The sequence below is a fragment of the Aphelocoma coerulescens genome, chromosome 2 (assembly GCF_041296385.1).
Source record: "Aphelocoma coerulescens isolate FSJ_1873_10779 chromosome 2, UR_Acoe_1.0, whole genome shotgun sequence".
In the NCBI taxonomy this organism is placed as follows: domain Eukaryota; kingdom Metazoa; phylum Chordata; class Aves; order Passeriformes; family Corvidae; genus Aphelocoma; species Aphelocoma coerulescens.
In genome coordinates this window covers 130308898-130324320 of record NC_091015.1, presented here as the reverse complement: position 1 = coordinate 130324320, position 15423 = coordinate 130308898, and the positions used below count along the sequence as shown (strand labels likewise).

Here is a 15423-nt window from a genome sequence, read left to right as displayed (position 1 = left end):
AGTTCAAGTCAATTACACAAAGGCCCATAATTAATGGATTATTAAATTCTGAGGTGATGCTTTTGATATTTTGAAAAAATTCTGCATCCAACAAATAAAAAAATCTAGACATGATGCTACAATTCACCAGATCAAGAACCAGAAGAATTAAAGATAATATATTCACTGACATGTTTTTATTAAGACTTTCACTACAAAGTCTCAGCATCAACAGGGAATAATTTTAGAATTTTACACAGTGTAGCTGATAAGAAGACCAAGTAACTGGTAAATTGATTACAAGTTGGGTAACACTTCCATAACTTTTAGTTGTATTTTCATCACCCAGTGACTTTACCAGGAAATGGTGAAAAAGCATTCTCTGACTCCAACTCCAGCTAAAAGGTACAGAATATGGAAGAGGCTTGTAAATCAGAAATGTCTCAATCACTGAGGTATGCACTTCTTACATTTGAAAGAAGTTTTTGATGTGAGTCCTGTACTGTGGGTTTTTTTTTTTTTAAATGACACTTTCTTTGATGTGATTCTTAACCAAAAACTAAAGCACTTTAGAACACCTCCATTTAGGAATCATATTCTTCTAATAAGGGGGAAATCTAGGTGTTTCTAATTGGTGATTCCAGAAACAAAAAAGCATAATGAGAAAATAACTCATAAATCCATTGCTACATGCATTCACAATCAATCCTTTGGAAGTAAAATTACTTCTAAAAACAGATATTCAGAATGTAACATAGTTGATCCATGTGCTGCACATTTGTATTAGCCTAATTAGAATAGGAAAGGCTTTAGGTTCATCACAGAAGTATGCAAAATGACAGAAGGGAAGTTAAAGTTCACATATTGCCTACAAATAAGAAAACCCAAAAGCTGAAATACGGAGAAGTTAAATCTTTCCCTCTTACAAAGTAGCAGCTGATAAATTTTTACCTTTTGTTTCCAATAAGCATTATAACCATGTTGGAATTGGAATGCTGACGAGCATCTTCTAACCAAGTTGTCAAGTGGTTGAAAGTGTCCCTCCTAAGTAGGGAAGAGAATGAACATTAAAAGCAGTATTTTAAGAAATCCTTCCCCTGTTAGTCAGCTTCTTTACTTGAGTAACCAACTCACTTATTAGTGCACATGCTCCAGGGATAAAAGCTAGTAATCCCTTTGTGAGAGGGAGAACGGGTGAACAAAAATTTAGCAAACAAGGAGTGTTAATGAACTCTGACTAAAAAGTAATTGAAAACATGTTTGCTACAAATTGTAAAGAAGATTCTTAGAGCTGTAAGAATCTGTAATTTTATATACATACAAAAACTGCTGAACAGAATTTTACCCATCAGCTTCAACCAATCCAAACAACAGTACAAATAAACACATACTCATATAGTATGTTTTACTGAAAGCAGAAAGTGGTTGATAATCTTCTGTGAGTTTAGAAGCTGAATAATAAATTCAGCAGTAAAGTATTTTAAAGTGAGGTACATGAATGTGACACATTATAGTTTTTACAGAAGGTGTACACTAAGTATTAAATCCCATGCTTGTAGAGTGGTTTTAAGATACTGCATTTTATTTATGAATCAAAGATGAATTTAATTGGAAATCCAATAGAAAGAATATGTTACTTCCTGATGTTTAGAAATAAAAAGGGAATAAAAGGAAAAACATCTAGGAAATCTTGTAGTAAAGTACAAGTCATTGCTCAATGCAACAACATTGACCTACAGAAGGAGGCACACAATAAGATTTTGGAGCCTGAACATTTTCATAAACCGGCCAGAATACCCAGAGTTTTACAGATAAACTGTATGTAGATACTTTAATACAGCAGGGAAACTTTAGTAACTTCTGAACACCTACTAAAAAACTACCAGATTAAGACCTGTATTTTCCAAACCTCATAAACACAGCAATGGTAGAAGTTTCTTGGTATTTTTTATGTAACCAAACTTCGATGTTTTACTATTTCACTCCTTTGCAGAATAGCACATCAGTAAAAGTATTCTGCTATAATTAAAATTATCTCTCATGATAATAAAAACATTAGAAAGAAATTAATAAAATATTTTCAGGTCTTTCTCAGTAAAGGTAATCCAGAGGTAAATAGTTTATAAAAATATTTTATTTCATTCTTCCTGAGAATTTATGCATACTTTCTCAACTACCATACAGAGAAAACTGGAAGTATGTAGGTTACATATGCTATTATCTTGATTTAGAGCACTTAAAGAAGGTTGACACAATGTTAGATTACCAATATCTATAGAAAAAGCCAAACTAAATTAGACACTTAGCACTGCTATACACCATAGCACAATTCTACAAAGACATCATTGTAATCCAGTTGGTATTCTCACCTTGTAATGTCATACACTAGTAAAGCCCCTGCGGCCCCTCTGTAGTATGATCTTGTGATGGAACGGAAGGACTCCTGCCCTGCCTGTAGAACACAAAGTTTCATTACTTCATATCTAATACTTTTTTTTGGTCCTGAAAACCATGAACTTAGAATCACAGGATCATAGAATTCTACTTTTGAGAGATGGGGATAAGGAAGAGTATGGATGGGAAATCAGAAAGAGGACAACTGCAGACAAAGTCTCCAAAAACAGGAAGAGAAGGCACATAAGGAAAAGACACCAACTACACCACAGTGCTGTTAAAACAGGAAAAAAAAAATCGGAACAAGACCTCTAAACCTTTTTTGGAAATCCCTGACAACCCAATTTACTGAATGGCTTCACAATACATGAATCATTATTAGAGCACAGAATGGACTCCTAGCAACTAAGCTCTGAAGACAAATTTGAAAGGAAGCAAATAACCCAGAGCTTCACATTTGAATTCAATAACCCGCTCCCTGGGGCAGCTGTTGACACTAGAATAAATAAAGTCCATTGTAAATAAATGATGAATGACATCTTTACGCCCACCATCTGCTGGTGTAAAGGTTGTTGGAAGGCCAAGGATGCAGATTTTATCCGTTATATCATAAACTGCAGCCAGCTTTCAACAGTCTTCAGATGGAATTCTTTCAGTAATCATTTTATTAAGAAAAAACAGAAAATGGTTGTGAATTCAATTTTACACAATTCTGCTCCACAGTTAATCAATTTCCTCTGTACTTGATAAATAATGCTTGTCAAAGCAGCTACAGGATGCAAGAGTCATCTTCATATACACTGTGAAAAACTTCAAAGAGTCTACATAAATTAGATAGTTCTCACAGAAGAGTATTCTGTAAAAATCTCAGCACTTAGAAGTATATGCTCAAAAGAATACAGCCCTGAAAAATAAATATTCATGGTTGCAGATCTTGAGCTCCTCATGCTCATGTTTTTCAGAAGAGCTATCTAGCACTTGACACTTGCTAGAAGAAACATTTACTTCTAATATTTAGCAATAACAGATGCTTTAGCATAGTTCAAAGATAACACAGAACATGTTTAAGAAATACTAATGCTGAAAAAAAACCCCCTATGTGCAGTAAATCTGTAGAAGTATAGGAAATTGCCCTGATTTAAAACCATGAAACACAACAATGAAATATTTATCAAATACAAGCTACCCTTCAGCCATGGCTACAAAATAAGTCTATGGAGAACTTTTTCTTCTCAGTTATTGTACTTTTCTTAATACTAGATCTTCTTGAATTCAAGGAGAACTTGATCTAGATACTGTCACTGAACAAGAACAGTGAACAAGAACAAGCACAAGTTTAGACATGTTCAGTCTTCAGAAAGCATCCTTATCTTCCAGAATAGGCAGTAACTTCTGTTTAAGAAAACACTTTATCTTCGCCATTCCAGTGGAAACAGTTATAAAATACAGTACAACATACTTAATAGTTTCAACACCATTAGAATGCACTCACATATGCTCTTGGCCAAGAGTCCAAGTACATCTTTATGTAAACTTTGGTAACATCTTTCTGTAAACTTTGGTAATACAATACAGACAACCAGTAGAATACATCAAGAAGTAGTAAAAAAAACCCCAAACCTACAGTATTTTAGTGCAATACTTGGTTTCCTACATAGACATTCAAGTAAGCTCTACAACTTTTTCTTGATGTGGTGACTAGCTCAAGTGGGTGGTAAATAAATGAAACATTTCCCTGCTAAATAGACAACTTATTGTTACCAGGGTATTCCATAGATTGTCTAAATTCATACATGACCTGGGCTTCACCTAACACATTAAGATTGCCTGTTTCACCTTCATAAATTCCACCCTGACATGTGAAATTGTTCATCTCCCTGAGTAAATTAATCATGGTCAAGCAACATGTCAGAGGTTCTAGCAGATCTTACAAAAATGTAAGAGTTGTGAATTCTTAAAAGAATCACTTACTTAGAAAAGTTCAGTATATAAATCCTAAAAGTACTGTAATATTTTTAATTCTGCCTCACTTGACAATGGTGAAATTTAAACATCATTGCTTCCTTAAGGAAAGGGTGGAAAATGGTACCTTCTTTGGTGAAGGGATCACGTTTTCTATATAGCAATAATTAATTTGTGCTTACATATACCAATGGACAAGACAAACTAAATTCCCTTTCATTCTAAGCAAAAGAAAACTGAGTTTCTGTAAAGAAGCTCCATGATATTAAAGTTTATTTTATATATAATATAAAAACATTTTATAATAAAAACACCTTACATATAATTTCCTGGCTACTTTAACAGTATCATTCTGAACAAGATCTAGAAGGTCGATATAGCAGGGTTAGGCATGTAGAATATACTCCACTGCTTTTTTTTTAAGCATCATTATTACTTTACTTCTTCATCTGAGAATTTTCTCTGTCCCCTCCCCTTTTTTCCAAGGGGGACAAACTATTTCAAAGAAGTCAAAACTGAAAGAAAGTGTAGGCTTTCTTAAACTGACTTAAAAAACCACAAGTGTGCTATAATTATACTTTATCAGTCTTACAAAAGCAGGATCTACCGAAGTTTAGCTACTTGTTACAAGGAGCAACAGACAGAAGCAGCAGTATAAAAGCTCAGTATAAATTAAAATCAGCTTCAATACCAGAGAAAGGCCCTTTATCTTAATTTTGTTATTACCATCTCTTTCATGTTCCTGCAAAATCCAGCACTTACTTTTTTTAATCTCTCTTCCATATTAGAAAGCTTTTTTTCACAGAATGGTTGAGGTGGGAAAGGGATCTCTGGAGGTCATTGATTCCAACCTCCCTGGCTCAAGTAGGGCCATTCAAAGCAGACTGCCCAGTTCCACATCCAGATGGTGGGGGAGGCAGCAGTCTGTGGTGTCAGAAATAGGAGGGGCAATACTCAGGAAATAAATGTTAAAAATATGGCCTTGGGTGTTTCCCAAGGCCATATTACATCCACTACAGGTGATACAAGCTTTTGCTCCACGACAATCCCTGGTTATACGCACTGTCAGAGCTTTGCTGCAGTGGAAGTGGGAAGATGGAGGATGTTTCTGCTAACAGCCAGACCATGACAGCTACTTCACACACAAACTCCAGCTCAGACATGGCTGCCTGCAGGAACCTATTACGGCACACTGAGCAGGACTGAACATGCCTCCTCTCTCTTCAGGGAAGCAGGTGCTAGGTCTGACATGAGTAGCTCACTAATCATGAAAAAATGCAGGCCTCTGATAAACAAGCAATGTTTTAAGTGCTAAGTAACATTCTTTTTTGGCTGTTTTCTGTACTATAAGCTTTTACAATTCATACCATAATGGTTTACAGAAACAAACAAACTTTCTGATAGGAGAGACTTATATAGATATAGTTCTAGAAGTCATAGGTCTTCAAGCAAGTACAAAAATCTTTAGCCTTGCTTCAACTGCACAGACATATCCCATGTGCTTCTCAAAACATACTTCAGTATAGAGACCAAAATACAATTTGAAAATAACAATGTAAGCAGAACACAAAGCATTACCATCACCTAAGGTCACTAAGATACATGGAGATTTAGGACCTGCCCTAGAGTTTCAGGAACATTCAAGCTATGCAACTGTGTTGTCAGGGACACCGTATCTCTGGCATATTTAAGAAAAGACTCTAAGTGTTACTATTCCCTCAGGAAATCATGGTGTCATATCCAAGTATGCTGGTGGAGTTGCATCAGTTGCAAAATATGCAGGCAAGCCTTTGTTTTCAAAAAGAGTTACTTGCAAGTTCCTTAACTGTGTATTTTTAAATCTATAAAAGTAGGGGAAAAAAATTAAAAGAACCATAACTCAGGAAAAGAAAGTAGTTAAAAAACCAGTATCCACAACAACATATCTCCCTAGAAAACAGTCCATTAATTTTGCTGAGCTCTCTATTCTCAATGCTGAAGAATTTGAAAAGTTTCTTCAAGGACCAAGTTATCTGAGAACATCCCAGCAGGCCTTCAGCATCCAAGCTGACAAATAGTTTTTATTCACAGGGAACATTACAGTATACATCTACATGCAATATGAGAACTACAACACACCTAGATAGTAGCTCTGGACTCCCTCACTCTGAAAACAGGCATACATATGTGGTATGTTCAAAACTGGTGACAGAACATTCCAATCACATTGGGAATTATTATTTACTTGTTTACATTTTCCTAAGTTGCAAAGAAAACTAAAAAGACATCTTAAGAAATAACCAACTCGTGTCACACCACCTACAACAGCTGCCAGCTGGGAACTACTCCACAAAGTTGATCCCTGGAATAAAATGTTCCAGAAAGAAAGAGGAGCAATACATACCTTTAAATATAGTTTTGAAAGTTATAAATATACTAACAGCCACTTAGTCACATGTCAACTTGTTTATACAAATGCATTAATCTTTCTTGCAACCATGTCTCCAATTCAGAAAAAAAAAAGAATTTTAAGATGGTTTACTAGCATGTAGTACAAATAGGCACAGAAGCAGTGTAAAAATAAAAAACAACCCCTTCTGTTTCCAGCAAAGATATTCCCAAAAAAACCCAGAACTAATAACTAAAAATGCTTATGAAGAATCTATCACAATATAAGAAAGTCTCAGAATTTATGTGAAGGATTTAGCCAAGTTACATGTTGCTTTAGAATTTAGTCAGCATGCAGTAGGAACTGAAATTTCAAGAGCACTAAAGATCCCCAACGACAAAACTGTACATGTGTAAATACAGATCATTTGTACATCTGCCTTTTCTTCTACTGGTGTTGAACAAATGCCATTTAGACATCCAAAGCAATTCCCAACACATCACAGAACCAAAGCTTTAGCCTTCCATTATCAGAAGTACACTTCTATTTCTAATTTGAAATAAACTGTACTTGAAACCCTTAGGTTTTAAGTAGCAACCCTCACTAAAATAGGAGTTCTACTGTGCAAAAAAATGGTTCATACTCCTCCCATTTAAGGCCTTCTCCTAAGCAAGAGTTTGCTCTTGTAGAAATCTTGTAATTATTATAGAAAGCATGGATAAGATGCCAAGAAATTAAAAAACAATTCAGAAAATAACATGCCAATATTATAATATTTCAATAACCAAATACATTTAAGCATGACAAAGGTTTGTGAACACTAAGGTAAAAGGTGTATCAAGTTGCTGTAGCTTCCTAAAGTGACATCATGGGTGTGAACAAAAGCTACTGGCATTGAAGTTCAGATGATGGTCATATTACACAAACAGCAACAGGAATAACTTAAATAGACAAATCCCCCTGCCTCACCCCTCAACCCACGGATCCAGAAATAAGTTAATCTTCCCACGTGGCAGCAAACATAGTCTGTGACTGACAATTAAACGAGTTTCAGAAACTAAAGTAGATCCTCTGTAAATTCTTGATGTTACTTCACAGCAGTGTAACAACAGAGGGCTATGAGATGCAGCAATATGCATGCCGGTACCATGGTTAAAGAGTCAAATCAGTAAAAATGTAGTAAAAGAATACACCAACTGCCCACAAACATGAGTATGCTCTGACTAGCAAAGCAAGTAGAAAACATCATGAAGTAAACAGTTAGTGACGAGCTCTTGGGGGTGAACCCTACATCGTAGCAATTGTCAGTCACTAGGATGAATATTCATTTAATGAATGACGAGAACTTTATTCAGTTCTAATAGATCTAAATCAATTGAAAACACAATAAAAAGATCTTAATTTCCACGAACAATTAGTATATTCAGAATATCTGAAAGTGAAATACGCCTTTAACAATCATGCCTTCAATCTTCCACAAACATGCTTTTTTTAATACAAGCTCTCAACTCCTAGAAAACACTATCAATTCAATTAGAAAGTACACTTGTATGGAAATCAAGAAGTTACTTTAAATTAGTTTAGAAAAACCAATTATTTCAGATATTTAGTCTGCCTAAGCAGGGCTAAGGTGCTGTAAGTAACCGTAATTATGAATTAATGTTTTTAAATCATGGATTTCCATGAAATAAAGCTGAAAGATATTAAAAATATTGCATTTAAGTACACAGGAAATGTTCGTATTCATACCATTTTAGAGAACATTAGCATTGCTTAGCGCCATCACAGATCTCTCCTACTGCAGTGTCTGAGAAAATATCCTCCTTCAACTACTGCTTATTTTTGCTCATCAACAATGACTTTTTAGTAGCAGTCAATGCAATACAGAACATCCCCCTCAACAACAAAACCAAGGCCACTGACTCAGCCTGGTAACAAGCTCAGTTATCTCTCTACAACAATGAACTTTTTCTGAGAAGTGATTTTAATATTTCTTAGTGCTATGCTGCTGCCACAAGACAACCAATCTCATCTACACAGCTTATTTAAACTCCAAAAGCTTAACAGCTTCCAGAACAGCCATCTTAATCCCTACTAGTTGCTGTAAACCGCTTCTAGTTCCCTAAAAGTTATGTGTGCAGCTGACACTAGCTCAAATACCACACTTCCACAAAAGAGTTGCTTAACTTACCATAATAGGCAATTACCAACTAAGCAGTTTGGACAAAAGTATTTCTCAGTCCATCCAACTATTGGAAGCCATTACTATGATTACAGATACAAGAAGAGAAATAATCTAGGTACTAAAGACAGACAAACAAACAATTTGGTCCAATACCTCCTCTTTACAGACCCTAAAAACACCAAAAAGGAATAGTGAAACCCAAAGACTCACAGAGCTAAACACCTGGGCGTGCCACAGCACACACAGCAGCAAGCTTGCAGAGCCCAGCAGTGGGGAGATCCAGAACAGCCTGCAGCTGGGAAAGAACAACAGGACACTATTTGCTTGTGCAGACATGAACAGCAGTAGAGCTGAGACTGCAACACAACACTAAATGCAAAGGCCACACTGAGTATCTTTCACGGAATGTAGGTTTTCATTTGTGGGGTTTTTGGCAGGGGAGAGGCCTGGGGCTAGGTGTGGTTTTGCTTCAGACTACTGTTACTAGACTACCAGCTCACAGGACCAAGTACTGGACTACAATTTCTAATAGACACACATGCATTACATATGCACACATGCGTATCTTCCAGTCTGGCCTCATCCAAAAGGAATTCAGTTCATGTACTCCCACATGGAAAACAGACTGCAGTAAATAGAGCTAACTTCTGTAATACACTCCTAATCCAAACTAAGATCCTAATGAAAAAGTAAAATATTCTTGAGTTATCATACAAGGACACACAAATGGATCTCACAGACATGCAACAATGTTAGGTCTCTGTAAGGTACTCCTGCAGTGAGGTATGCTGCAGCTTCCATATGTTCCCATTACTATGACACACCTTTCCCTGGAGCTGCAGTGATCTGCTGAAGACAACATAAAATGAGCACTGTTGCATAGAAATATCAAGCCAGAAAAACCTGAATTTTAGTGTTTGATTCTCTTAAGCAAGCAAGTTCATTGTTAAATAATCCAAACAAATTTTATCAAGCTCTCCACTTATGCCTCTACTCAGGATGCGTCCTGTTCAGTGATGGATTAAAAGCAGGTGTGTAAGGCTAGCACCAAATCAGAGAAGGGCTAGTGCTGTGACTCAGTAAGCACCAACCAAAAACATAAGTAGTTCATGTGTTTCCTTAGCAACAGGTGTAAAATGAACCTTCTCTCACCAAACAGAAGTTGTTACAGCTTAATAAATATAGAGATAGCACCAGTAACAGCTACCAGTTTTGGCTAATAGAAAATGAGAATATGCTTAACACAGATAGAACACAGTAACCTCGGTCATTATGGACATTGCTGTACCTTAGCACTCATAAGTATAAAATCTCTTGAGAATTACCTCATGTTTCTTATTTTTAGTATTCCTTCAACCTTTGCACCCAAGATCACAAATGATACAGTGCAATTCAGATATACTGACAAACCAAGACTGGATTAGAATAGAAATATCCAGTGTTTTAAAAATCAGATTGCATACAGTTAAAAACTTTTAACTATGACCAATATACTGTCATTCAATGCATACAATTTATAAACTATTAAGTACACCACCAGTATACAATCTACTCAGTGTATGAAAACTTTCAATTAATATTTTCAATTTATGTATGATATACTTAAGAAGCTAGCCAGAAAAAAAATCCCTGCTCAAACAGAGTTTATAAGTTAATAGTCAAAAGCACTTGGGTTGCCATTTTGACTACTGGACAATTTGCATGCATTCAAGACAACAACCAGACTGCAAAGAGCCACTGAGTCAGAGGCACCAGGAAAAGCACAGTCTACTGAAACATAGCTGAAGTTCATTCATATCTAAGGAGATTAACAAAATCAGTTCAAATGCCAGTGAAAGACAGTAGTAAGATTAGTACTTTCATCTGCAGACAATCTGCCCCAACTTTAGAAACAAGGACCAGTGTAGGTATGTAGTCTCATAGTCACACTAAGGGTTTAATCATGAAGCTACTTTTTATGCAGAGATTTGCTTGCATATTGAACTTTAAAATGCTCAGCTACCTTGGTAGTCCGCAATCCACAGATATAATAGTAAAAATTCCCAGGGCAGAAAAAGCCTAAAAAAAGCTGACCATATTGCTCTATACCTTTTTCTTAGAATTTCCAAGAAGGCACAGGTGTTAGATGCCACTTCAAGTAAAGAACTTGTAAAGTAACTAAGGTCTTACCTATGAAGGTCACTAAAATATTACATTTATTTACATTTCAATATACACATGCACATATGTAGGCATGCATACATGAATGTATGTCCCTTCACTGATTTGCTGTAGCAAAAAGGGAACATACATGAGGCTAGGGATCATGTACATGTCAGTTTCTAAAGGTATCCTAAAATGCTTCTAGAAAAGGAAACAGGCAACTCTTTCTTAGGGAACAGTCAAACACAAATGATATAGATAGCAGTATGAACATCTTAAACCTGCTTCACCACAAGTGTAGACAGTGACTGCTTTATAGTAAAATGACTGACAACACAAGAATAGCCAATATATGTTCTTAACCTGAACCCCCTCCGAAGTCAAAGTCTGAATTTGGGAAGGTATTTTGAAACTTTAAGCATTTATTAGTCCCTTCTTGACTGAAGTATTTACTGTCTTGAACTTGTGCTCTTAAATCTTCTTCTATGAAAAGTGAGCCATGTGTTTTCTGCTACCTTGGAAATGCAAACATTTCTTCTAGAGAACTCTTATTAGAGGTAGCAGACACATCACAATTTCACAACAGGATGTTGTATTTACCAAATCTTGCATGAATGCCCAAAAAAGATTGTTTAGAGAAGTGTAAGTTCTTGGTTATATAGAAGACTTTCACCAAATAGTGAAGCAGCATGAATTATCAATCAGTCTTATAAATCTGACAAGTGTGGAGGAAGTTACAGTGCAAATGCCAAAGAATACATCACACCAAAAAAAGGAAATACTAGCAAATTTTTAACTTCACAGAAATCAAAGAAAAACTGCAAGACAAAGTACATAGTCTGTGGATGCTGATGATAGAGAGCTTAGCCAGAATAAAGGAAAAGCTATTGGAACAGTATGTTTAAACGATTTTTATGATTCATTACTTACCGTATCCCATATCTGAAGCTTTATCTGTTTTCCATCAATAGTTATCATTCGAGCCCCAAATTCTACACCTGAACACATTTTACAAAAGATGAAATTAGCACTATCAGAAAGAAGAATGTCAAGTACTATGAAAGCAAGAACGTAAATTTAAGTTCAGTCAACATTGTAGGAAAATCTCTTTCACAATCTTTTAGCCAATTTTCCAGCTGCTTGAAAGAGCTACAAAGTTTTCTAGAAGAAAGGTAACTGTAACTGTCCAGGTGTCTGGGAGGTATTTCCAACAAAGTTTTCCAAACCACTTAGTAGCTCTTGATTAGAGGGAGAAACAAAACCCTTTGAATGTAAACAGACTTCTGAAGAGTCACAGTTACTTTAACACTCTACCAGTAACAGATTGCTGGGGCCAGTTTAGAAGAAATTAAACCTACAATTCTTTAGCAATAAAATAATCTATTAAGTGAGCATACAAAAAGTCATCTTTGACAAGATAAATTTTATTACTGTATTAATTAAAACACACCTGTCTTTATTAAAAAAAGTACTTCCAAAATTCTAGCTAATTAAAGATCAAATTTTATAACCAAGGGAAAAAAGTGTGTTTCAAATAAACAAAATTTCTTCAGTGGAAAAATTCAGCCTTTTTTACCATCTTTTAAGGCAATTTTGAGATGATTAACAGTAAATCAAGTATAAATTGAAGCTGTTACTGCAGTAGTTAAAATCTAACAAATGGCTAGAGATACTGGACATATTTAAAGGCTATCAAGTTCCCATTAATCTATAACCATTATTAAAAAAAAATAAGACCTGCTAGCTGAAGTTTCGCTAAAATTGGTCATTGTCTAGACTTGGACTCAGGACTTTCAATGATGCAGCCCTGATTTGAAATACTCCAAATGTCTCTTCAAAAGCTTGCTTAGAATATTTGAGGGTACAGTGTTGCTTTCTGTGGAACGATTTGGGGGAAAGGGGTGGAGCTCCCCAACAGGATATTGGAGCCAAATAAAAGCCATTGGCCAAAGACCACTGTGCTCTTTAGCAACCAAATAACTTGCAGCAACTCTATGTAAAGAAATTGAAAGAATGGAGGTGGAGAGGCAGCAAGGAAGAAGCAGGTAAATGACACTGCTCTTCCTGAAGTTGACTGCAAAGGCAGGGAAGACCTTTGGACTACTACACATGTAAACACTGAAGGTTTTACCTGGCCTCAAAATGTGGCTATAGAGCTGCTGATTTAAATCCAAATAATCTTAAATGTTTAGTTTCTGAACACAACCCCATAAAAAAAAATAAAAGGGTATTTATCCTATTCCATTAAAATACATGCCGGGAAAAAATTCTGAATTTGAAAAAAAACACACAGTTTGATGGCAGGCTTGTTCTCCAAGAAGGAATAGAAGCTGATCAGGTTTACAATAAGGGCATGTCCTATAGGCAATGGGCAAACAGCTACAATGTTTACAATGGTTTATTTGATCTACACATTTTCAGTACTTTTAATACAAACATTAGGGCATTTATTAGTTAAATTCAACCTACCCCATCTCACCCCACAGGAGCATTCATATGAACCCATGTTCTTTATTTATCTATCTTTCTAAATCTGTTTGGGCAATTGGGAGAACCTGGCCAAAATACACACATGCCCTAGCAGTTAAGGAGGCATTTCCAGCCTCTTCTTCCCTCCTTTTCAAGCAGCTTCCCAAGCTCCAATACTACAGCCCTCATAATGTTGCTTCTAGGTTCACCTCCTCATCTTACCAGCTTCAGTTTCTATTTTGCTCCCAGATTTCAGCTAGCTGTATGCCAATCAAAGATCTGGCACTACAACCACCCTGCTGAGGTGAAGCCATTTCCCAGAACCTATCAGTCTGCTGAGGTGATAGGCCTGCCAAATGCATGAGTGATATCTAAGGTGTCATGTATTTGGCAGGCCTAAAGAAGAAAAGATGATAAAAAGTCATGCCGCCCTGAAGTACTCAGGCTCTTTATTCAGCCAGCCTATCTGCTGCCAAGACCTCAGAAATATCTGAAAACTGATGTTAGCCAAATTTGAACTATATGAGACAGGCACACACAAGGTGTGGAAGGACTGTCAAGAGAAAGGGAAGCAATAATCAAACCACCTGATACATTCTGTTACATGAAAAAAATCTGCTTATATTTCAAGCAGCTATTTCAGTACTCCCAAACATAGGAAGCCTACCTATTCCAGCACACAAACTAAAAATAGAGACTAGGATACATTTTGTGCAAGGCTCATGATTAGAGATGATAGGTTCCTTGAAAGAACATCAAGGAGAAAGGTTCTGCAATCTCCTCTGAGACTAGCATCTGTTATGCTTAACAGCAAAACTGATCTGCAGAGTGAACTTGCCCTCAGAAGAATTTAGTACCACACTATTGCTCTTATTTTGTGTGGAAAGATAAATAAAAGTCTGTATTATTTACTGCCATTAGATCAGAGGCAATGTGTCAATGTGTCAACATGTATTCATTCCCCTGGTATCAAATCATACATGACACAAATGGTCCATACCCAGTTGAGGAGTTGAGAAGGAAAATTCCTATCCCTTCCAAGAGCAAGTACATTCACACTTCAGTCCTCTATTCAAAAGTTAGTCTTCCCAAATAAATTTGTTTATTCATCTTTAAGGTTAACTTTGCTTTAGTTTATCTGTAACTTGTCTTCAAGGTTTTGTGACTAGGGTAATATGTTCCCTAGTGAAAAAATGCCACTTGCATCACCATCAGCACATTTCAAGCTTCGACAATTCTTCTGTGCCCAGTTTTAAGCTTTTCTGAAGAAACAGTTTAGATACCACAGCTATGAACTTTTTAAATTATTTCAGACTGTACCCTCCCAATAGAAGACCCCCACTTGACTTTACTAGAAAACAAATATTCATTATCTAGAGATTCACTGCTACCTTAACACAGCACAAATCCTGCATTTCTGCAGCACAACAAACTCATAAATGCATGCTGAGGTACCCCAACCACTTAACTACTAACAGTGGGCAGCACAAAAAAGACCTACCAATAGTGAGATCGTGGACTGGTTGAAACCGCTTGTCTGTGAACTGTAACAATAAACATGATTTCCCAACACCTAAAAGAAAGAAAATAAATGTGTTAAGCAAATTTTAAGAAAAGCCTGTAAAGAACCAATAGAAAATAATTTAAGGAAATGTTACATATTGCTTAAAATTAATTATTAGAACTGAAGGTATTAGATCTCATACTTTGAAGTGTATTAAACTTTTTAATTACAGCTTTTAAAGTTCTAGAAACATTACAGTCAAAGCAGTTATTTTCAAAAATGGGACAAAAATGAATTATTCTTTTGAAAAAGTAGTTCTGCCTTTAAAACTAAGTGGAAAACAAGTTTTCTAACAGACCTTTAAAGTACCACTTTACATCCTCTCTCCACAGTAACTACAGGGCTTGATACACTTCACAA

The 15423-nt window shown here is 35.9% G+C and overlaps 1 protein-coding gene across 2 annotated transcripts in view; it reads right to left on the bottom strand.

The window, feature by feature from the left end:
• The window catches only part of RAB2A (RAB2A, member RAS oncogene family), a 43802-nt gene that overhangs the window by 16336 nt on the left and 12043 nt on the right, over window positions 1-15423 (bottom strand). For both annotated transcript variants that reach the window (XM_069004811.1, XM_069004810.1), the window contains exons 2-5: window positions 15001-15072; window positions 11961-12028; window positions 2349-2431; window positions 931-1023 (exon numbers count right to left, since the gene is read on the bottom strand). In XM_069004811.1, coding sequence (XP_068860912.1) covers window positions 931-1023; window positions 2349-2431; window positions 11961-12028; window positions 15001-15072 — 316 coding nt within the window. The remainder of the gene's footprint in view (window positions 1-930; window positions 1024-2348; window positions 2432-11960; window positions 12029-15000; window positions 15073-15423) is intronic.